The following is a 25,597-nucleotide window of genomic DNA, read 5'->3' as shown; positions in this document are numbered from 1 at the left end:
AAGGCATGGAAAGACACGGAGGAACCTTATATGCATATTACTAAGTGAAAGAAGCCAATCTGGGAAGGTACTGCAAATGTCTGATTGCAACTGTATGGTATTCTGGGAAAGGGAAAACCACAGAGACTAAAAGATCAGTGGCTGTCAGAGGCTAGAGGGGAAGGAGCAATGAATGAGGTGCAGCACGGAGCATTTTAAGTTCACTAAGACAGACGACTCTGTATGATGCTGTGATGGTGGATACATGTCATTGTACATCTGTCCAAACCCACAGAGTGCGCACCACCAAGTGTAAATCCGAGTATCAAGTATGGGCTCTGGGTGATGATGACTTGTCAGTGTAGGTTCAACCATTGTCACAAATGCACGCTCTGTTGCAGGTGTCAATAGTGAGGAGGCTGTGGGGACAAACTACAGTTCATACACCCTATCCAGCCCCAGCCACTGCTGTTAATAAAGCTCTGTGGGTGTGTGGACTGTCCGGCTGCTCTGGCGTCTGAACAGCAGAGCTGAGCAGCTGCACCAGAGATCAGGAGATTTTCAGACCCTGAAATATTTACTCCCAAGCCCTTGACAGAAAAAGTCTGCTGAGCCCTGTTCTAAACAAATCAAAATTCACCCTGATGAGACAGGACAGCAGGGCCCAAACCAGACATGGTTAATGGGACTGAAGCAATGTTTTAGTTCCAACACATTTGCTGAAGTCCTGCAGGTCCAGCGACAGACTGTAGCCAGGAAGCGTCTGCAGAAGTAGTCGGTAGCAGGCCTTCCCGCCAGGCTCTGGGATGCCGGGGGCCGCGTGCCGCACGGGGGCCACCCGCTTGAAGGAGGCGGACTTGCAGTGGAAGCCGATCAACTCATAGAGCTCGGAGAGGAGACTGCACTGCTGAATTCCCTCCTCGGAACGCTGAAGCACAGGGAGAAAAGCAACAAGCATCTGAACGAAACACGTAAGTGAAAAAACACCCGTAAAAAAGGCTTTCCCTTAAAACAGAGACCCGATGACACAGGAAGGAAGAGGAAGGCTGACTCAGTGCACTGACGGGACCGGATGCAGAAAAGCAGGGAAGCAGCACTGTGCAGACACTCCAGACCCCCTCCGTGTCCCACCTCTCCGCGTTCCGCCTGTCATTTTACTAGAAAGGCCCGTATTCCCTGAAATAGAGGAATCTGCTACCTAAACATGGGACACCGAGAAGGGAAAGAGGAAAAGGAAAGAAAAGAAAAGGAACAACAGTTCATCTAGACCCTAGGGTTTGGGCGGGACTTTCACCAAACACACAACCTCTCAAAGCACAGAGCGCACAGTGAGAAGCTGACAGTGTGACTGCGACTTCTTCTCCTTAAGCACCAGCTACCTGCCAGCACACGCTGCGCCCGTTACTGAATCATTATAATCATCTCAGAAACTATTACTACCCCGGCTCACAGGCAAGGAATCTGAAACTCAGGGAGGAATTATTATCATCCTGGACAATGTCCCACAGCCCAGAATTGTCAGAGCCTCTGGCAGACCATGGACTAAAATGCTACTCATCACCACGGGCCCTGAGCCCCAGGCTGAGGCCACGTCAGGTCTACACGGGCCCAGAGCACGAGGCTGTGGGACAGGGAATGCTCCCAATCGAAGTGCCAGGCCAAGACCCTCAGGAAGCTATCTAATGAAACCAAATCCCCAAACTCATTTCCAACCCACTGCTCTGTCCGAGAGGACTGCTCAGCACATCTGTGCTGTCACCTGTGCACAGGCTGAGCAAGGGGCCCAGACAGGGACATGACGTCCCAGTGGAAGTGGCTCGGAGAGCGCTTCTTCACAGGACAGACTCTCCCGGCTTCCAACGCTAACTCTTCGTTCCATTTCCAACTGGAAAGGAAGTTTAGACTTGCTTTCCTCTCCAGAAACAAAGAGAGTGTTAACATCAGCGGGAAACTCAAGACTGAGGAAGAGTCTCCAGGCCATTTGGAAGGATAGGCCGGGGAGGGAACAGAGACAGGGATCAGAAAGACCCGTGTTCCAGTCCAAAGTCTGCACGTCACTCGCTTTGACAGTTTCCTTTTTAATACAGGTGATAAAGTCTAATTATGACTGTTGGGAAAACTAAATGAAATAACGTATTCCACTAGCATAGGTGTAAAATCCTCCATGAGTGTTCCAGAAATGGACGTGATCGTGGTTAGTTACTGTCTGCCAAGTCTTGTGTTCTAAGCTCACATCACCCAACCAGAGATGTGCCAGAGAATGCCTTACCAGCCAGCAGCCTTCTCCAACTTGGAAACTCACAGTGTCCGAAGAGCAGGCAGTGGTGGATGATTTGGGGCACTCTGGAGGTAACACTCCAGTGATGACTTTAAAAAGCTGGGGAGAATTTAGGGGACCATACAGTTCAAATACTGAAAACTCAATCCATGTCTACAAATATTCATCTCTAGCCATGATGATTCAGAGAGGAAATACACATTCAAACGTACATCATTTTCCCACATAAGTGCATCAAAACAATTTGGAAAGAATGTAACTTTCTTCTCTAGATCACACAGTGGGGATTACAAGGTTTGTACTGACAGCCCTACTTGTAAGTCATCTGCAAACGTAACTGAGTCCACTACCAGTCATCATCATTCGAAGAGAAGGATGGAAAAGAGCAAAGCCAAGCTAATACGCTCCAGCCTTTTGTTTGGTTACGATGTCACAGAGGAGACGGACAGCTTAATAAGGAACCACTCTGCCGTGATCACGGAGCCTGGGAGAGGGATGGGCGGCAAGATGTATGATGCACCAGTAGCTGTGCCCGTGCTTCTAGGCAGGTACCAAGACTCACCTCGACAAGATATCAAATGTTTATGCCCACGTCCTCATCACCTGACATGTATTAAAGAGAAATGAAAACATATAAAAGGCCAATACCCTTGGTTGGTACACCGTCCAAAGAGCAAAGTCACAGTTTGACAACTGGCCATCACGGTTCCCTGGGATTCATTCTTGGAGAACCTTAAAAGCCACTCCTCTGTCCTCAAGAAGTGCTGCCTACTTTTCCTATCTTTGGCTCAGGGATACAGCACGTTCACGTGGACTTTAATGTCTGCACAGATTTGACTGTCTTTCTCCAGGTTCACTTGTCCATTCTGAAGAGGCCTGAGTTAAGTCCATCTTCCATAAGATCAATTCCCTCCAGTGACAACTCAACGAGCCTGCAATTACAAGCCAACTGAACAGGACTGTCCTCAGCTAAAAATATCACCCACCCTTCACTGCTTTCATAATCTCCTCTCCTGGCTAATTGCAACAGACCAACAACACCCTCCACCAAGTTCCCCAACTATGTCAAATAGAAAGTAAGGTCCATAAAAGAGGAGACAACTCCAAAGTCACCTCTGAATTCCTAGCATATAATAATGTCAATAAATAGAACTATGATTATTGCTTCTTTCCTTTAAAACCTTTCTGGTTATTTAAGTGAGACCATGGAAGGGAGGTATTTGGGTCCAGTATCTTGATATAGAAGACTCTGGAGGCCTTTTTCGGAATGGCTGTCCACTGAATCTTCAAAACACAACTTCTCTTTCCGGGAGGAGCTGAGATTTTCTACCAGGAGTTTGTGGCCACTCTCATGCCATAACAGCTTTAAACTAAATCCTTACTTTTTATATGTTATTTTTTCCCTCTTCGAAAAAAATTGACTTTCCTTATTTCCTTGCCTTGAGGAATGTATTTTTTCTTTTATTTCAAATTCACCCTTTTGTAAAGCAGGATTCTCAGGATGTACTTGGCCTTACATAAGAACAGCCATCCAACACCCAGTGTGAGAGGCCTCGGGCTCACCTCCTGCCCTCCTGCCAGGGCAACTGAATCTCAGTTCAGGAGCCAACCTGCACCCCAGGGCTTCTAAGGCACACATATCTCCCAGAATCCCTACTTTCTGGTTTGTCTTGGCTTCTGAGGATTTCCCCTCATTTTCTTGACAATTAGCCTTGCAGCTTGAAAGATGAAGAAGGAAGGTTTTATTTCTTAATCTGCATTTTAAGGAACTTATGTAATGAAGGTTTTCACGAGTTTTTAGAACCCTCCATCGCCGAGACAGAAAACATACTAGATATTTTCTAAATTTATCTATCATGTGCATCTTTTCTTTGCTTTTGTTTTCTTAACTGCTAACAGACATTTTTTAATTAAAAAATAAATTAAGGCCGCAAGTAGGATAGAAAATTGAAGGGGCAAACAAAATTAAAGGGCAAAGACAGAAAAATGATAAGTAATCTACAAATAGAATACATACACTATGGATCAGATCAGCAATTCTCAGTAACAGCTATTTGAAACCTGACCATGAGGTAAAACGTCTCTCCTGTCAGGAGATGGCCAACAGAAAATAGAATTAAACCAACAAACTAAAATTCTAAGTCTGGCGAGGTATAGAAGTCTACCAGCTAAATGTGTCCTCTTCTGGAAAAGAGGGAGAATCACCAGCTCTTTTCTGTGGAGCCTGAGCCCAGGGAAGGGCGGTGAAGTGAGCTCTGTAAGTTCCCAATTAGCAAAGTGAGTGATGAATAAAGAGACGTGAGCTTTGATGACAGAGATGACACTACTATTCACTTGTCCTGTCAAGTATGACTTCATGCTCAGTGATCAATACCTGGGCGTCCTCAGGGATTGAGATTATAGGAAAATGCACAGCCCGGGCCCAGACCTCCTCTGTGAGCTCGTGACACTGCACTTACATATCTCAAGGGTACCTCCAACTCCACCTGTAAAGAACTGACTTCACGGTTCTCCTCCAATAGCCGTCCTGCCCAGGGCCCCTGGTCTGGGGGCAAGATCTCCCTGCCTCTCCCAGCTTAGGCCCATCACTCACAGATGTGACTGGACCCCTCTTTCAGGGCCCATATATCCTCAGTCACCAAGTCCCACCACCCACACCTGACCTACCAGGTACTCACTGCCACTCACTCAGCACTGACTCTGTGCTGCGGACCACACTGCACACTGTGCACACGTTATCTCACTGGATTTCCACAGCAGTCCTGGGAAGTCGGTACATCATTGCTTCAATTGATTAGGTAAATTGTTTCACTTCCTTGAGTGAGTCATCCAAAGTGTCACGGTTACTGAGCCACAAACCTGGGACTGAAAATCACTTGAAAACTGAACACTGCTACACCTCGCAGCCACCGTACTCTGACTCATAACATCATCTCCTGCCGAGCCTTCTAAATGTTTCTAAGCATTCTACAAGACAAAAGTGACCTACGAGAGCACCCCACTCCCCTACATAAAATCTGTCAATGATGGTCCACTGCCCTTAGGAGAAAGCCCCACTGGGCCTGAGCATAGCCCAACGGCCCGGCATCCGCGTTCCCTGCTCAGCCACGCCACCTCACCCACCACGTAGTTCTACATGTGCCGTGTGCAGACAGGGATGCTGATTCCGTTCAACCCGGGGCTCGTCTCACTCAAACAATGATCACCCTCTTCAGTGGTCACCCTCTTCAATGCTGACTCTCAGAAAAATGTTTTCTCAGGATGAATCAATATCTTTTTCTTTACAACTTTCCATCATTGATAATGAGCTCCCCACAAAAGAGAGAAGACTTAATCCTCAGTCTCCTTATCTGTAAAGTGCAAATAACAAGGAACTATGAGAGGTTTTAAGAGAAATAATTTTCATGTGAGGCTGTGGGACAATTCCCAACATACAGTAAGCACTCAATATGTGCTTTCTTAATATTAATAAAAATAGATTCCATTCTAGCAACCTTCAATCAATGCTTTATGGCTCTGTCCATAAGACCACCAACAAACTGTTGGGCGAACCTCTTTGAGCAGATCAGCATAAGCGTACTGGGAGAGGTAAACGCTGACTCCATTTACAGCTGCAGCCAACCAGCAATACGGGGCGGGGGCAGTTTGCTCAAACTCTTACATGTTGCTTGAGCATTTAGTTGTAGCTATTGAATAAAGACAGGTATTATTTAGTCAAAGCTCCTGAAACATAAATCTTCAAAGATTGATGCAAATTAGGTTTCAAGTACAACACACACACTAGAAATTATTTGAAAATTTTACTCTTAGATCCTCTGCACATCAAAAGGGCATGTTCTTAATGTATCTGACTAAATACACTGAAAGGATTATTTAAAAGTAATTAAGATGAACCATCCTGAATAACCTCAGTATCATCTGCACAAAGCCCCACCCAAGGGTCTCATTTCTCATGTCCACATAGGTGTTCAGGCAGCTTAACCTAGGTCTTGGTTTCTTATAACACAGGGATGGGAAGAATTGTGGATAGATTTATGTAGCAAATACAAACCTAGGGTATTTGCTGTGAAGGAATCCTAGAAATAAATAAATTGATATATAGTCCCACCCTTAGGAAGCTCAGCCTTTCCATTTACAACAGCATTAAAAATAAAATGAGAGATACATTTAACAAAATTTTACAAGATTTGTACATTGAAAATTTTGAAGTATCACCAAAAAATATTTAAAAGATCTACATATATTGAAGGCATCCCATGTTCATGGAATGGTATACAATATTGTCAAAAATGTTAAGACTCCTCAAAGTGATCTACAAATTTAATGGAATCTCTATCAAAATTCCAGCTGACTTCTTTCTAAAAATTGAAAAATTGTTCCCAAAATTCATATGGAAATGCAAGGTACCCAGGTCAGCCAAAACTATCTTGAAAAAGAAGAGCAAATTTGGAGGACTCACTCAAAGGTTACTACAAATCTATAGTACTCAAGTCATTATGGTACTGGCATAAGTTTGGAAGCATAAATCAATGAGACTCAATAAAAAATCCAGGGGGAATACTTACATTTACAGTCAGTTTTCCACAAATTTGCCAACAACACTCCATTGAAAGAATAGTCTATTCAACAGATGGTGCAGAGACACCTGGGTATCTGCAGGCAAAAGAATGAATCTGGAATCTGGACCCCTGTATTTTATATAACAAATAAATATTAATTCAAAATGGATCACAGACAGAAACGTAAAAACTAAATGTATAAATTTTCTAAAAGAAGACATAGTATAAATCTTTGTGGTCGTAGTATAGGCTATGGCTTCCTGGATACAATACCAAGGGCACAAGTAATTAAAAAAAAAAAGCAGATAAAATTGACTTCATCAAAATTAAAACCATTTGTTACAAAGGACATAATCAAGAAAGTGAAATGAAAGAGGAAGGGGGTAGCTCAAGTGATAGAGTGCGTTCTAGACAAAAATAAGAACAAAGAAAAAAATCTAATTACCTCCCCTATAAAGAAATTGTTTTAATGTTTAAAAAAATTACAGTGAAACGACAGTCTGCAGAATAGGAGAAAAATTTTGCAAAGCATATATCTAATAATAGGCTAGTATCCGGGATATAAAACAAATGCTTACAACTGAGCAATACAAAGAAAATCGACCCAATTTTTAAATTTGCCAAGGATTTAAATAGATACACAATTGGCCAATAAGCATATGAAAAGATGCTCAGCATCAATAGCGAAATCTAAATCAAAATGAGATCTCATTTTACACACACTAGGATGGTTATAATCAAATCTTGGACAATAACAAGTGTCGGTCAGGAGGCAGAGAAATGGGAACCCTCAATACACAGCCGTTGGAAAGCGGCAATGGTGCAGCTTCTTTGGAAAAGCCTGGTGTTTCCTCAAAAGATTAGAGTTATATGGCTCAGCAATTCCACTCCTACATATAGAGTCATCCCTCAGTATCCTCGGGGGGTTGCTTTCAGGAACACCCCACCCTGGATACCATAATCCAAGGATGTTCGAGTCCCTTTACAATCAGCCATCTGGATCCATGAAGAGGAAACTACAGAAGTGGCGGGCCAACTGTACAGCCAACAGAATGAAAACATATTCTCTCAAAATCTTTCACATCAATATTCATAGCAGTATCATTCAGAGTAGCCAAAAGTTACTAACAATATCCATCCATCAATGAACGGATAAACACATTTACCAAGAATAGTCCGACAAATTTTGGTCATTGAATCTTTGCCAAAGGAGGTGAGAACATACAATTGAGTAAAGGCAGCCTCTTCAGCAAATGGTGTAGGGAAAACTGAACAGCTGCATGTAAATCAATGAAGTTAGACTACTCCCTCACAGCATACACAAATATGAATTCAAAATGGATAAAGACTTAAACATGTAGACAAGAGACTATAAAACTTTTAGAAGAAAACATAGGCAAACATGTGACATATATCTCAGCAATGTTTTCCTAGAGCAGTCTACTCAAGCAATAGAAATACAAGCAAAAATATACAAGTGGGATCTAATTAAACATACAAGCTTTTGCACAGCTAAGGAAACAGTAAGCAAAACTAAAAGACAACCTATGGAATGGGAGAAAATATTTGCAATAAATGAAACTGACAAGGGCTTAATTTCCAGAATATGTAAATAGCTTTTATACTTAATAAGAAAGAAAAACAAACAATTCAATTCAAAAATGGGCAGAAGTCCTAAAGAAACATTTCTCCAATGAGACATACATATGGCCAATAGGTACATGAAAAAATGTTCAATATCATTATCAGCGAAATGCAAAACAAAAGTGCAATCAAGTACCAACTCTCACCAGTCAGAATAGCCATCATTCCGAAGTTCACAGAGAATAAATACTGGAGAGGCTGCGGAGAATTGGGAACCCTCCTACACTGTGGTGGGAATGCAGTTTGGTGGAGCCATTGTGGAAAACTGTATAGAGGTTCCTCAAAAGACAAAAAATTGACCTCCCATATAACCCAGCAATCCCACTCCTGGGCATATATCCAAAAGGATCTGTAATTCAAAAAGACACCTTCACCCCAATGTTCATAGCAGCACTATTTACAATAGCAAGACATGGAAACAACCTAAATGTCCAGTGACAGATGACTGGATAAAGAGGTTGCAGTATATTTGTCCAATAGACTACTATTCACCGATAAAATAATAATAAAATAATGCCATTTGCAGCAACAAGAATGGACCTAGAGAATGTCATTCTAAGTGAAGTAAGCCAGAAAGAGAAAGAAAATTACCATATGAGATCGCTCACATGTGGAATCTAAAACAAAACAAAACAAAACAAAACATAACAAAAAAACCAAAGAAACAATAAGATAAACTTATCTACAGGACAGAAACAGACACAGAGACACAGGAACCAAACTATGGTTACCAGAGGGGAGAGGGTGTGGGAAGGAATAAATTGGGAGTTCAAGATTTGCAGATGCTGAGTATGTATACAATAAACAGCAAGTTTACACTGTATAGCACAGGAGAATATATTTAATATCTTGTAGTAACTTATGTTCAAAAAGAATATGAAAATGAATACACGAATATTCCTATTTAACTGAAGTGTTATGCTGTACAGAAGAAACTGACACATTATAAACTGGCTAGACTTCAATGAAAACATTTTTAAATAGACCAAAAACGAAAAAAAAGAAAAAGGATATTATCAAACAAAAAGAATAAAGTACTGATTCAGGCTGCAATATGGATGAACCTTGAAACTTTATACTAAAATAAGCCAGACACAAAAGGCCAAATAGTGCCCTTTAAGGTGAACAGTATCTAAGTGTTTATTGTACTACTCCTGTAAATTTTCCGTAGGTTTGGATTCTATCAATATCAAAATAAAATGTATTATTCATTAAAAACATAAAACACTTCCTCACAGGAGGGCTTTAATTGTTAAATGCAGAAATGCATGTAAAGCTTTGGAACAACATTTTGCACGTCCACAGACAGTCAGTATTGTCACTGCCACTCAGAGGGTGGTGCCAGCGCTGATGAGAGCTGCCTCCACTCGCTCCCCTGCAGACAGTTGTGAGGGCTTGAGCTCTGACAGGCAGGGTTTGTGTGAACCTGGGTCAGACACATCCACGTCCCAGACTCTGCGTTACCCAAATTTCTTATACAAACTGCAACATGAAATGTAAACACGCTAGAGGGATGTATCATACAACACAGGGAATACAGCCAATATTTTTCAGTAACTGTAAATGTAGCATCTATTGTACAGCTGAAACATATATCATATATTAAATCAGCTATATAATTATAAATATTTAAAAACTATTTTAAAAATTTTATCACTGTAATAGCCAATTCGGTTTTTAAATAACTACTAAACAGCTTAGAATGTATAAAACCATTTAAGTGTGCTGTTTGTTTACATATTATTTACTTAGAGCCTCCTGCTAAAAGAGAAATTAATCAAATATTTTCAACACAGCTTAACAACCATAACAACAAAAAGGCAAAACTAAGTGAAGAGAAAATGGAGATTCAATGCTTTAATGATACCAGGGGGAGATAAAGTCATAAAAATGGATTCCATGAAGTCAGGGCAAGTGTTATAGGCCGACTAGAAATTCACCTGTAAAATTCTTGGCAGCTAAAGAAAAAAGAAAAAGATGATAGGGCTGGTGGTAGAGCATGTGCTTAGCGTGCACGGGGTCCTGGGTTTAAGCCCCAGGGCCTCCACTAACAGATAAATACACCTAATTACCTACCACCCCAAAAGAGCCCCAAAGAAAAGAAAGAGAAATTCTTTTCGAAAAAACCTTGATATTAAATTTGGATTAAATACTTAAAGAAGAAAAATAGGAAAGATAAGTGACACAGTGAAGGAAAAGCCCAGCTGGGCTAACAAGCTAAGTCACATATCCAAGTGTGATAAGTGTCGGTTTACTGACCTAAGTTTTGCTGGGCTAACTCGTAAATCCAAGGTCAACAATTGTCAGTAACGTGATCTGTTCCAAATTGATAAGCTTCAGTGCACTGATTCCTTGCTTTTTCTTGTTTGAGCCTTATTGGCTAAGAGCCCCATACTTGTAATTAAGCCTATAAAACCTCATGTGCAGGTCTTGGAGGTGCTCAGACCTTCAGAACAGAAGCCGCTCTGAGCCCGCTGGCGTTGTAAATCTCAGTACTCCAACCCTCCGAGTGGTGCTTGTGTCTTGGCTGGTCTGTTTTTTCCACAACAACACAAGCGATAATGCCCGTGACATAAATCTGCGGTGGCTGCTGGCAGGTCCCCATGTCTCACGTGGGAAAATCTGAAACATCCTTCTCACCACTCAGAGTCATCATAAGCCAACCCCACACCTCCAACTGTTAAATGCAGGAGAACAGGCAGGGCCCGGACTTTGCCCTCTCTGTGTCATCACAGTGAGACAGGATGGAAGGGGGCAGAGAACAGCCATTCAAGGAAGGCCACAGCAATTAACAACAAAATGGTGAAGGATTCAACCCCCCAATAGGCCTTGAGGCTCAGGATGAAGAGATTTAACTTCTAGCAGAGCTTGAGCTTCATTAAACACCCATTGTAATAGTAACATTGTGAATAACCCGGCCCCAGGCACCAGGGCAATTGCAAGGCTAGCCACAAAAGGTCACAGGGTGGGAAATGGCTTACTCACTGGGAATCCCGGCCCCTTGCCCTAAGGCTGGTCCTTCTACTTATTAGCATATGAAGCCACCAAGCCCAAGAAAATGAGCAACACAGTGCCACCTCGCGGGCACCCATCTCTCTCCCTCTTTGGAGAAGGCCCACACTCAGTCTGTGGAGTGTGTACACACTTTTAATCTGAGCATCAAACCCCCACACGTCGTGACGTTTCTCTTGCATTTCAATGTATCTCTCTGAATAAATCTACCTTTACTCAACACTGGCTTGCTCTTGAATACTTAACTGCATGAAGCCAAGGAACAAAATCTGGTTGGGCACATCCCAGGGCCTCAATCAAAGCCTGGGACACAGCCCTTCTCATGCCCTACTTTTTTTTCTTGTATCAAAAGGACTGGGTTGTGAAGGGAGCTCTCAGGCCCCAGCTAAGGGACAGAAGCAGCCAACAGGGCTCCAATTGGCGGGAAGCCTCTCCCCCAGCAGGGGACTTGGGGGTCGGCCCGGTTCTCTGTGTTTGTTGTGATGACACCCCAGCCAGAGAGCGTTCTCCTAGGCCTGTCCTCACAAAACCCTTCTCTCCAAAATACAAGCATATCATGTCACAATCCTTTTGTTCAACCAGGAAATGTTCAACCCACTTTTTCCCTCCCCAGTAAAGTACCCAACTGTCCTCCCTCCCATCCCACCACTTCTTTCTTTGTGAGAATTCTGCACTCTCCAAACACCATCCTGAACGCAGGTGCCTTGCTAGCTGGACCCGAGATGCTTCATTCTCACACACCCTGTGTCCTTTCACTTTCCCCTTTCTACCTTAAAAAAGCCTTTCCTGAGTCACCCACTCCTCTGATTTGACTTTCACAAAATACTGAGGTTGCAGTCACTTTGTAAATACCTCCCAGGTTTTGGCTGGGTTTCCTTCCCAAGATCTTCATTAAGGAGCTGCATGAAGAAGTTTAAAGAGGCTAGTCTTACATCTGAGCGGAGGAGCCTGCATAAAATTAAAATGGCTTTGAAGAGAGAGTTAACCAGGAACAGAGAGGTCGCAGGTCGTTGTCAACAGTGTCATGAGGCAAAATGTTCTTCAAACGCTCAGAGTGGTTTCTGAACGCGGAGTTGGCAGGGAGGAGATGCCAGGAAGTGAGTGGGGTGAGGGACACAGGGTAAGCTCCCCCAGCTGGGGAAGAATTGGATTTTTTTCTAGCTTTCAAAACAATTTCTTACTACCTTTTTCTCTTATTGTCACATACCATTTCCTACGAATTAAGAATATCAATGTCAGTCATTTGGGCCGCTTCGGAGAAGCTACACGATGCCATTCACATGGCTGGGATATGACAGCCACACCAGTCTAGGTGGAAAGACCAGTGGGGTATTTCCAAGGAAATCACGGGCATGCAGCAAACTCCCCATTTTCAATTACCTCATCTCAAAAGTGGGGCAATAAAACTACCAAGCAAAGTGCGTGATGATTATGGCCGACATGTGTTTACTAGGTAATTGCCCGTGACAGCTGCAGCTGAATGGGGAGTGATTATGATTAACAAGGCCCTGTCTACCTGGCCACATGCGCCCTGCCTTCCTGCCTTGGTGCAGCAGCAGAACTTGTTTAGCTGAGATGAACGCCCCCAGAGCAGCCCTGACGGGAAAACCCCCAGCTCTGCACGGCAAGGCCTGTTTCTTTCCTTCTCAGAGTTGATCACAGTTTGCAGTCGTCTGTTTTTATGTTAATCCCTTTTCTAACTGCCTCTCCTCCGGAGTTTTTGCTCAAACAGCGCAGGGCAAGGTGTTTCTTGTGACCTGCCGGATATTCTGGGCTGGGAGACAGCTGAACCCACATCTGGCTCTGGTGCTGAACGGAGAGGGCAGAAGGCCCAGGGACCCATGCTGAACTGAGGCCCCTGCACCCAAAATTATGGTCTGACTTTGGACAAATACTACAGTGTTTTTACCCTGAGATTCCTCATCAGTCCATGAAAATAACTGCCCATGGCACGTAGAGTTTCAAGGATTAAAGGAAATCACCAAATTCACAACCTAGCCAAGGGGCTGCCAGTGCGTCCTCAAAAGACAAATGCTGCCTTTCGGCTCTGACACACGCCAAGCGTGGCGGCCGCACACAGTAAACACTGCTAAGTGCCAGTTTGTTAAGTGCTTCATGTGTGCTATAATACTCTTTAGAATTTACAACAATCCCAGGAAGAAACGAATATTATCACGCCCATTTCACATATTCACCAACAGGTTAAGAGAGGTTACATTCTAGTCCAAGGCCCTATGTTGGTGAAATGGCGATTTAAACCGGAATCTGGGCCCAGGCCTTGGCTCCAACTCTCTCCCATCCACCTGACCACTTGCCTATGAATTCCACCTGTCCAACACACAAGTTTGCAGCCGGCCAGCTCTTAAATGCAATGTGTGCCAACGTTTCTCAATGTTGGTTAATTACCATAAACTGTTCTCAGAAACCACTACAGAAAAGAAAGGTGGACTTAAGGAATTCTGCATTGCGTTCTCCTGTAATGTGCAGAAACCCTTCCCTACACCACTAAATCCTTTTGTATGCTTCCTCCATGTTTATGTATGCACACGGCTTACTAAAGTAGAAGGTACCTGCAGTAATTCCATCTCGGTTGCTTTCCAAGTTTGCAGATTATCCATAATCAGCCTGTGAACGAAAATACCACAATGTGAATGAAAATACTGCAACCATGTCAGTAAACAAAGAATGCTGAAACCAACTCATTAGCGGCTGCCACCACCCCCAACGAGGACAGGCCTGCAGCCCAGCCTCTCAGCCACTCACAATGGTGCCCTCTGGGCAGACTCAGAATAAGAAAGGACAGGATACTTGCCCTAGATAGCTAGGTGCTCGTCTAAAGTATGAATTCAGTGAGTCCAAAATATTTGCTTCCTCCCATACATAGAAAAGCACTAAAGTCCTGAACTTGAGATACCTGGCTTTCTTTAGATAACAAGCAATCTTTTATTGTTCCAACAACCTGGTCTTTGTTGTAAAGCCCCTATATATACTAGCTCCTCCGCAACCCATTTGGAGTAGTCCCTCAGAGAGATCTGACAGGCTGTCATCCCGTCTCGAGTCCTCCCACCAAATAAAACATAACTCTTAACTTTTAGGCTGCACATGTATTTCAGTCAACAGTTTTGGACACCATGAAGGGACCCACGGCAGACTTCTCTCCACCTGGACTCTCCGAGTAACTGAAGCCTTGGTACCAGCAGTGGCCCTTTGTGCCCATCAGCCTCCTCGGGGAGTCCAGATGAATTTGGGTGAGTCTCTCCTGTTTCTCAGATCTCACATACTGGCTGATGATCCTGAGTTTCATCTGGTGGTGTATCCAGGTACATGGCCCTCCAGTTGAAAGAAACTGGGGTGAATTACCCACCCAGTGGAGACATACTGGGTGGGCCCTGGTTGTACAATAATGGGAAAAACCCACCTTGAGGAGACGTCCGAAGTGGGGTTTTGGAAACATATGAGGAAAATACTCACCAAGTGGAGACATCCCGAGTGGGTCCAAGTTGAAAGACACTGGGTTCAGGACTGAGTGGTCAGGTAAGAGCCTGGTCTAATGTTTTCCTCAATTTGGTTACATCCATTGAATTTTTCAGGATAAAAGTAAAACTCTTATGAGGAACATTTCAACTCCAAAAATGAGGCCCTCCTCCTGGCTGGTAACAGCTTTCTCGGGTGACAGAGAACCTTGCAGGAGTGGTATATGCAAAGACTTCATGCCATTAGAGTTGTCCCTGTGGGAAATCTTACTAGCAAATTTATTCTGAGAACCCGACCTTACAATGGGGAATAGAACATTCAAAAAGAAAAAAAAAAGAAGAACAGAAAAGTAATTAAAAGAAATGACAGATTGCCAGGCTCCAACTGTTACCCCAGCCAGGTTTATATACGTACAAAACTTACAACATTAATTGGGAATTAGAAAAAATAAAAACTCACTCTGAATGTACCTAACCAGGCCCGATAAAAACATTTTTCGCAATTCTGAACTTATAAAAACAAAATCCCCTTTAGGGGGAACTTGGATTTCTCTTCCTGTGTCCTTGAAATGTAAATGTTGTATCTTTCTCTGGGTGTTTTAAGTGTGTGTATGTATGTGTATATATGTGTACTTTTTTTTTAAAGGAAACCTTGGACTCTGCCATACAAAACGTAGAAGTATATTGTACATATGGTGGCCACGCAAATAAATTGGATTCTAAGCAATTCTTTGTACCAATATTCAGATATTTTACCATCTTAAACTTTGTTGCATCAGCCTGGACCACAAAGGCCTTTAGCTTTTGGAGAGTAAACCTTTGAAATTTATTTAGGCAACACCCCACTCTCATGTGGAAGGGCCTCTTCAATTGATTTTAAAACAATCACTACATATATATATTCTATATATATAGAAAAAAATATATATATATAAAAATATTTATATATATATTATATATATATAAATTGATGGCCATATGATGATCCTTTAATTTGGAAAAACTTTTCAATTTGTGAAAGTTGAAATGAGATCTCATTATAAACAGCTGTTTTATTGGTACCTATTAAATCAAGTTTAAAGGTAGAAAATTATATCTAATGGTTAACCTAAGAACTTAGTTAAAAAAATAAACCTGGTTTGAAAAGCTACATTTATGTTTTTCCTTTCCGATAAATGGTTCTAGAGATGCTAATAAAAACTTAGAATAATTAATGTTAATTAGTTTGAATAACTGGAAAAAGGATCGTAAAAATTTTGAAAAAAAAAAAGAACAGGGCTTATCCCAAATGGATAAATATTTTTATATGGTTACTTTGAATGAGGTAAATAAATTGCATATTTTTGGATTTAGATACAAAGTTTTGATACTACACTATTTAAAGCTAAAAAAAAAAGGGACAAAGAGATCAACTATTGCCCCCAACATTAAAGTTTAAACAAGTCCGTTTTATTTACCACAGTTTAAAATATATGTATATATAGATTGACATACTTGATCAATGATTGGGACAACAGACCAATTAATCAAATTAAAAATTGAGAAGGGCCTAAGCTCTTTGGCTGAAACTTGGGCATCCTAGAGACTGTTCTATAAAATTAGATACAATGCACAAAAAAAACAATGCTTCTGGCACTCCTTCTAGAAATAAGAATTATTGATTAAACCTAATAAATATAAAAATTAAAGGTATAAGATTTAATAAAATTGAGATAAATTTTGTAAAATTGGTATATTTAAACGGTCTTTATATAAAACTTTTGCTTAATTATGTTGTGGGATAGATATATTTCAATGGAAATATGCCTCCCCTTCTTGGTATTATAAGGCTGGGCACATACCTGTCCCTCAGAAAATATTAATTGAACAAAGTAAAGGAAACCAGTAGAGTTACATGAGCCATTCAATATAACATAAAACTGAAATCTAATATTCAGTGGCTAATAAAAAATATAATAAATGTTTTAACCTGGGTTTAACTTATAACTCAAGGAAAAGAGACCTTACTAAATGCCTTATGCAAGCTTTGGAAGACATGATAAAGTAAACCTTAAAGTTTTAAAACATGGAATTCTTCGTTTACTGCTCTTCTCACTGATACTAAAATGCCAATTAAGGAGATAAAATTGGGTATGGGTGACAGCAGTTCTCTGGGGACCTGGACGCGTGTGTCTTTGTCTTGCAGATCAGAAATATAAATACAACAAACAGTGACCTAGGATTGAGCCTAATTAGCTCAACAAAATAAAACTTAAGGCCAAGAAACTTTTGGCATTTGAGAACTCAGAACTCTGACGGGTCCTTCAGACTTTGTGAAGCAATCTTAACTGTCTATTTCATAAATAGTAAGCCTTAGTGATTTGAGCCAGCAAATTCAGCTTACTCCAACTATTATTACACCTATCTTATAAGTAAGTTTAATAGTTAAGCTATGAGATCTCTTGCTTTTGTCTGTTTATAAGCCTGTGTACACATTATAGATGTGAGATATTTCTACTGCTAAAAAAGAAAAATCAAAGTCAAAGAGCTCTGCTTAATTGATGTAAAAAATAAGAGCTTAAAAGTTAAGTATTTTTAAAATAAAAACTGAACAAATTCACTTTCAGCATCACGTGAAATGGAAAATATTCAATATTAAGGTAATATTTAATATTGTTTAGTTTAAGTATGTTCTAATTAATATAGACATCTTTAAAGTCATCAATATTAAGTATAATAACTTTACTGTACCTAGGTTAAATGAAAGTCAAATAAGATCCTGTTATATCTGTTGCAGATTTGTCAAAAAAAAAATAACAGTAATGGGGTGTGGTAAAATTTTAAGGAAATTAAATGCAAATGAGATGAGAGTTTTGGGTAAATTTTTAAAATATATCATTAAAATGTATGCTTAAGATAATCTGTAAATGTTTGGTATCTTTAAATTCTAGATTTGTGCTAAATTAAGTTAAATGATAGGATTTTATTAAATAGCTATGCCATTTTCAGATAAAATAAAATTGAAAGATGAATTACTTAACATTTAACTTCCTCTTACAGTGAAACTAAAGGTGTTTAGAAATATTAATAAATGGTTGGTGCCACCCTGAAATAGTCTCTATTAGTAAGGGAATGATCTCAGTTTCCTACCAAAGTAATGTAAATGTGTAAAGGAAGACATAACAATGGAATTATATTTTGTTAATGAAACATAGTGAATTTCTCCTGAAGCTGGTTATTTCTGAATGGAAGAGAAAATAAGGGACACACTAATATGAGTATAGAAATCTGTGGAAGGCTTGTGGAAGAGGAAACCTGAGGAAAGAGTTTTGTACGTGGTTAGAATTGGCTAAGTTTAGAATCAAATTGGGCAAAGTAAATGAATCTTAGAAGTAAGCTGGTACAAGAATAGATTTGGTTTTCTCTCTGTTAAGAGGAAAAATTTTTCTTAAAATGTTAATCCACCTTCAATAACAGATTGTAAAACTTCTTATACCACTTAGCTGGTATGTTCTGCCTTTACCTTTGACGTATTTTCTTGTTAATGAATAAGTACTACTTTACAGTGATCTATATGTTTATCTGACCAAGTGTTCTGAAGTCTTTAAAAAGATCCCCAAGTATCAATTTCTAATTAAAGTTCTTTTAATCTCCAGTTAAGTTTGGGATGCTACAGAGGGCCCCTGAAACATCCCAAGGAGAGATTTTGAACTAGTAAGTTTCATTTGCCATGTTAAATATCATGGTATTGTCAAATGAATCATAAATCTTCTAAGGTTATATTGAATGAGAAAATATTATTAATATAAATACTGTAGAAATTATATGGACTCCCTAAAATTCAGGTATATCTGAAATGTTAAAAGTGATATTTCTGGGTATAGTGACGAGGTTTCTTTATAGATTATTGTGTAACGGTGTTTAACCATGCTTTTAAATCTTTTGTCATATATAGACAGCTAATTGTTTTCTTCTCATGATTTTGAAAATGCTTGCTCTTCATGGAGATTTACTGATTTCTAATAAATTTCAAACTATAGCACTGAACTAAACAGGGTAAGAAATTTTTAATATGCAATGAAAACTATGATTAAAAGGATTACTTTTGTGGGACTGAGTAAACTGATGAATATGGTTACAGTTTTTGATTTTGTTTGAAATACTACTGGTTTTAACCTGTTTCCCATTCATAAAGAAACTCTTCCTCTTAGGCTAGTTATGAATCACAGAAATTTGATAAATTATACCTATGTAAGCAGACTTGAAACAGTTATCTTTTCTCTCTATATGATCCCTCAAGAGACTAAAAACTCTTAGGTCCCCAGTGGCTCTATGAGACAAATGAGGAAGATCATCTCCTAACAGATATAGGAATCTCAAGTTATTTTAAGGATTTTAAAGAGGAAAGAATTTACCTAAATCTGTAAGGCAGAAATCCATGACAAGCACTTGAAATGGCTTTCCTGGCCTTAGCAAATCTTATTAACATTCTACCCTGAGACACCGTATTAAAACTTCCAACACAGCCAATTTTAAAAACCCTATATGATCAAATAATCAGACTTTACATGTAAAGAAATTAATCTTGATTTAGCTGTATTTGAGAAAAATGAGTGTAACTTTAGAGAGAGAAAAAGACTTTATTTTAGTGAATATTAAATTCTAGTTCTGTTAATCGAGGTCTATATTTACTAAGACACTTCCCAAATCATTCCTTGCTGTTATGTCACATTGCTGTACAGTTTAATTGAATTATGAAAAGGATACACTAGGTTTGTTTCTGAAGCTCAGTAATCTATCCTTGGGTTAAGTTCCAATGCCCCATGACCTGCAGCCAGGGGATTATACACACTGGAACAGGCATGACTTAAAGAACTGTCTCCAACCTAAACGGAAGGACACTTTTTCAGGTACTCTTAACTAGACCATACACACCAAAGCTGAAGGAAACGGACTTTCGGATTCATTTCCTATCAGAAACAGCCCCTGCAGTGCACTGGCCTATAGAGCACTGCTCACCTTAAAACAATGCCCAAATGGAGAAAAAGCTACCAGGCCAGGATCAGTAGGAGACGAGATCTGAGGTAGAAAGCTGACCCAAGACACCAGACCAAGTTTGTATAACAATTACTTTGACAATTTCTCCTAAGTTTGTTTATGAACTACTCCAATTGTTAAGTTTATGGTAAATTACCTATGTATAGTACTTCTGTGTTACCTTGGTGGGTTTCCTTACTCCAGCGCTCCAACTAGATAGCCCTCAGAAACGTTATTTTAAAAGAAATTATAGTTATGTTTAGGCAAATGTTGATCTTACAAGGTGAGAGACCTCATCTGGCCAATTAATACCTGCTCTGACCCTGACCATAAATATGAAATTTCTCATAAAAGCACTCAAACTCAATCAGAAATACAAGCAAAATTTTAACCCAAAAATATAGCTTCTAGACTATTAAATTCTTACTCGTGACTTCATTAACGTTACTAGCTGTATTACTTATATACTGTCTATTTTATAAAATTGTTGTCTCTTACATTTCCCAATGTGTAACTAGGCCTACAAGATTGATGATGGCTAAACATCTTGAAGAAATAGATAAAATTTATAACCCTGCATAAAATAACAGTAATAGTGTGATTCTGGGTATGGGAATTAGCAACGAAGGGTAAACATTTCCTGGATCAGAAGAGACTAGTAAGACAGGCGATCCAGAGAACTTTTAGTATCAACAGGGCCTGATAAAAAACCTAACACCTTGAATGGCAGCTCAGAAAATTCTTCACCTGTAGTAGGAATGAGCCATCCTAGCACCGTGGGACAAAATTCGTCATGAAATGTCTCTCAAAATATTGGTCGAATTTAGGAAAAAGGGGGAGCACTGTGAATGAAAATACTACAATGTGAATGAAAGTACTACAACAATGTCAGTAAATAAAGAATGCTGAAACCAAGTCATCAGCGGCTGCTGTCAACCCGCAGCGAGGACACGCCTGCAGCCCAGCCTCTCAACAACTCACAGTGGTGCCCTCTGAGTGGACTCAGAATAAGGAAGGACAGGATAATGTCCCTAGACAGCTAGGTGCTTGCCAAAGAAATGAATTCAATGACCCATATGTTTGCTTCATCCCATACATAGAAAAGCACTAAATACTTGAACTTGAGATATCTGGCTTTCTTTAGATAACAAGCAATCTTTTATTGTTCGAAGTACCTGGTCTTTGTTGTAAAGCTACTATTTATCCTAGCTCCTCCCATACCTCTTGGAGCATTCCCCCAGAGTGATCTGAGGGGCTGCCTTCCAGGCTCGAGCCCTCCCGCCAAATAAAACATAACTATTAAATTTTAGTCTGAAAGATTATTTCAATGAACTGCCAGAATAGACACAACTCAGCAATTCTGTAATGGAACGCACTGAATCAAGAACCAAACGCGTGTTCTAGTCCAGAAAAACTACGGTTTCCTCTTTCTTCCTGTCAGTATACAATCCCACCAGAACTCATTACTTTGCTGTCTGCTCCTCTGGCAACCAAACTCAGAGAAGAGTCAACTCAACAGAGCGCCCTGCTGGGAAGAACCCCCCGCAGCAGCACGGCGGGCTGCCTGCCTCCCGCACGCTCTGCTGACCCCTAGTGTCCTCCGTGGAGACCAGGCCAACAGAATTGCTCCAACAGCTGCAAAGCCCCACACATTAAATAAAAACATTTTATTTTATGCTATGTTACGTATATACTCATTTCGGAAAACAGCCTTGCCAGAAGCCCAAATCTTCAACATTAATCTGCAAAGTCAAATCAGGTCCCCAAGGGAAAACAAGTCTTAAGACGATGCTAAGGCCTCCAATGTCCTCTCCACGACCGTCAACAAAACTGACTGCAGGTCTGCAGATGCAGGCGGTTACATGTCCATTTTTAAAGCACCCCCCCTGCCCTCAGGTGCTATAATGTCCCTCTACGCCCTCCCATCTCAGGGTAAGAGCAGCCGCAGCAGAACCTTGCAGGGCAGCACTGACGGAACTAGACAAAAGGATCATAGCTAAACTAAGCCTCTGATGACATGAGCTTGTCACTCTATCACTTTACAGATGAAGATATATATATATAGAGATGTGGGGTGACGGTGATATTGCTCAAAGTCACACAGCTAATAATTGGCAAAGTCTATAACTCTGCTCCTCCCTCTGGCGTGATGCCCCAGCTGGGAGGCCTACAGATTTATCTCCTGCCTGCCTGACCAGTCCTTCCCTGTCACTCATAACCCACCACAGTGTCTGATCCTAGCCTGACTTTTCGGCACCTTTTCCCTCCAGTCTGGCAGGAAGAAGGCTGCTCGGGCCACTGTATGACTTCCGGCTTCCCAAAACCTCTGTGCTCAGGCTGGTCTTGCCTGTGCATCCGGCCTCCTGCTCAGAGTCTCTTCCTCCCCTGCAGGGGGACGTTTCCACTCTCTGCAGGGACACCCCCTCAGGGAAGCCCTCTTCTCGCCCACAGCAGGGCAGGTGTCCCACGCCACATCCCGAGCTGCCCCATTAGGACTGCGGGTGCCCAGGTCTGCTAGTCAGACCAGCAGCCTCAGACCCAGGGATTATGCCCGGGCCACCGTTCAAACCTACTGCCCGCCTCACAGCCCCCAGCCAGCAGGTCACCTAGAAGTCACAGCAAGTGCCCCACCCAATCAGAAGCCTCTTCATTTGCCAGCACCGCTGATGACTGGTCTCCAAACTTTGGTCAGTTTTGCAAAAAACAGCACCTTCTACTGTGAACCGGGGGTTTTCGCTTCTGCTCCCCATCCTTACTGGAAACATCGAGGGAAACCAAAAGTCCTTTTCTCAACACTTTTCTAATGACATCCTCCCACCCACAATATTCACATGCTCAAGAGATTTGCGTCCACGTGATTTTGTTTCCCTTACGCTAAGTGGCTCAAAGCACTGCAGGATTTTTTCTTTTTTGAGGGTATTTGTACTCAGTTTATCGGCTTTAATCTGTTTTTGTCTCTCTCTTCAGTATCCCTAGCAGTTACCTATTCTTACTCCCTTCAGCAGCCTCCCTCCCAACATCTAGTCTAGGAAATCAGCTGTGATGAGGGGGCCTGGGGCAGTCACAGAAGATGCAACTAAGGCACAGAGAGGCTACATAATTTGCCCAAGAAGATCAGCTTCAACCCCCAAACAGTGTGTGTCACTTCCCTCTGTTTAACACTTATGATAAGCAAGGTAACTTTTTGTAGATTATGGTTATAAACAGATGAGGTATCAAAATAAATATAAGGACACACATCAACTCTAAGATGTTCATTAAATCCACTATTTTGTTTCTATTTATTTTATTTCTATTAAAAAATAATTAAGAACCTCTGCAGTCAATATAGCAAAATGTTACTGGGTTTTAATCCAAAATATAGAAATGTTAAGTGTGTCATTACTCATCCTTATTTGTATGTTCACAAGACAAAATGATTTGAAGGTCTCTCTCCCCTCCCCCTACTCACTACTGGCTCTCACCTGAGATCCCAGACCACACATCTAACAACCTTTCACTTTACCCACAGCTGAACTCATCAGTTTTCCCCCAGAAATCCCTCTGCAGCTTTCCCTCCTCAGAGCACAGCAGGACCATCATTTACCTCATTAATCCACCCAGAAACCTGGGTCTTACTCCATCCTACCTTCAGACACAGCATTCATTCTTTCCTTTTTACCATCTAAACATGCCTTCAATCTGTTCGCTTTTACCCACTGACCATCCCACCGCTGTAGTGGAAGCCACCAACACTGCCCACCTGGACTCACGAGTCTCCCAAGTGGCCCCACAGCCACTCTCCCCTACTTGACACAAATGGGATTGTGTCACTCCCGCGCTTTTTGGTGTCTTTCCAAACCCACTCTTCTTAGAAGAAACTCCAATTTCTTTACCTGGTGAAGGTCTTTGCTATGAAACTGTCAGCTCAGGGAGGGCAGGACACACCCTCTTCCCTCGGACCCACCCTCTGGCAGAGCATCAGCTTGGGAGGACCTGCTGAGCTACACCTGCCTGTATTCTAAACCTGGTTTTGAGTTCTTAGCAAACTGCTTCACTTATCCATACAAATCCAAGGTAGATTAGAAAGATTTTAGATGTTGAGCTAGACTATTGATTTGAGGATTTTGCACTAGCAACCTGCAAGGACATGTTCTAATGATTCTGTCTTCTTAAAACCACACCCAGATTTAGATAATATTTGTGGAATATCTTCCAAGTAAAGGGAATGTACTTTTACAAACTTTATGTTTTATAACATGAACATCCCGGACAGGGTCACAAATGGAACAGCCTCACAAGTGACGGAAGACAGGTGAGAGGCATACAGAAACAGGTCACAAACATGGTAAGAAAAAAGTTGTTTCTCCAACCCCCGAAAAAATTCCTCCAAGAACCGAAAACTCTGAATTTTGAAAGTAAAATTCTATCATATAAAGACATGAAATAAATAATCCTCTTCATCAGGGTTTCAAGATCTGACTGAAGAATTTTTAGCATGCCATACTGAATCCTAGCACAGAAAAATCAGAAGGACTAGTGGTGAGTATTTTCCAGGGAAACGGCAGTAATTCCTCTACTTGTAAGGGGACACACACTCACTTGACGAAGGTGATTGTAAACCACATTCTGGAGAAATTCAAAAGATTCTGTCACCACTTCAAGATGGTGATGACATGGTAGGACGGCTTGGATGCATGCTTCTAACTGACTCACCGGCATTCTTGCACTGCAGGGGGAAAAGGAGGCCCCCATTCAACAGCAGAGATGTTCCTGTCATGTCTCCCAGGCCGTGCCTCGGGGAGTCAGTGCCCTGTAGCAGCCTGGCACCAGGCGAGGACCCGCAGCCTGGCCCACCCAAGCAGGAGGGGCACTGTGTTTGAGAAATCCCATCTCCGATGGGAGCAACAGGGGCTGGTGTGGTTGTGTGAACATATAAATGCTCATTGAAATACACCTGCATACATTCAAGTGATACAATTAACAGTAGCAGGCTATTAAACAAAATTTCAATTGTCAGTGTTAATTTTACCATTCCTTTCCTCTTGTCCCCTGCACTCTGAGACAGGCTTAGGCTCTCTCACACCTGCAGCTGTGATGCAATATTTGTGAAGTTATTTTAGTTTGCTGCAAGTGTCTTCACTCCCCGTGTCGCTGTGACTGTCGTCTCTTAACACAGTCAGATGTCTTCCTAGATCTCTCCATGAGTTCCTTGTTCCTGCTTCTCAGATGCTGAGATAAAGAACCGGTGAAGGCACATGACTAGAAAAGGCACTGTGGACTTGACCAAAGTCCTCAGTGACCCCCTAGATGAGTGCCTCTCACGCCTTACCTTCGATTCTCAAGGTTCTGCCCAGGGTGACATCCAGACCGGGAGAGAGTCTTGGGCCCAATTAATGCCTGTGTGGTTTGGGTGCGGGGACAGGTGCAGGAGCTGGTTCCGGAGCCGGGCCCCTCCCCACCTATGTTCCTCTCTCTCCCGAGGGCCCGCTCCCAGGTCCCCAGGCTCCCTGATCTTCTGTCTTTCTCATCTACTCTACTCCCAGCCCTTTTCCTCTTCCTTTTTTCCCTGATTATCCCCAGCTGGAGTGATTTTTCCATCACAGTATCTGAAAAAATTTCCTGCAGCTGAAAAAGAGGTCTCCAGAGGGCAATGC

General features: G+C 41.6%; 1 protein-coding gene across 2 annotated transcripts; it reads right to left on the bottom strand.

Moving 5' to 3' along the window:
* Positions 1-579: 579 nt before the first annotated feature.
* Positions 580-24,627, bottom strand: LOC140692923 (trafficking protein particle complex subunit 9-like). 2 transcript variants are annotated; one of them, XM_072957136.1, is made up of 3 exons: positions 24,543-24,627; positions 14,043-14,097; positions 580-907 (listed from the first exon to the last, which is right to left on the bottom strand). In XM_072957136.1, exons 1-3 carry the CDS (start codon positions 24,566-24,568, stop codon positions 659-661), a joined length of 330 nt encoding a protein of 109 aa, XP_072813237.1. In that variant the 5' UTR covers positions 24,569-24,627; the 3' UTR covers positions 580-658. The 2 variants fall into 2 exon arrangements, 1 of the variants encoding a protein (XP_072813237.1); XR_012068550.1 differs by lacking the exons at positions 580-907; positions 24,543-24,627 and adding exons at positions 6,840-6,945; positions 12,325-12,420 and having other exon boundaries at positions 14,043-14,287.
* Positions 24,628-25,597: the final 970 nt, after the last annotated feature.

This window comes from Vicugna pacos, unplaced genomic scaffold (assembly GCF_048564905.1).
Source record: "Vicugna pacos unplaced genomic scaffold, VicPac4 scaffold_19, whole genome shotgun sequence".
Taxonomy (NCBI): Eukaryota; Metazoa; Chordata; class Mammalia; order Artiodactyla; family Camelidae; genus Vicugna; species Vicugna pacos.
This window is presented reverse-complemented; position numbering and strand designations above follow the sequence as displayed.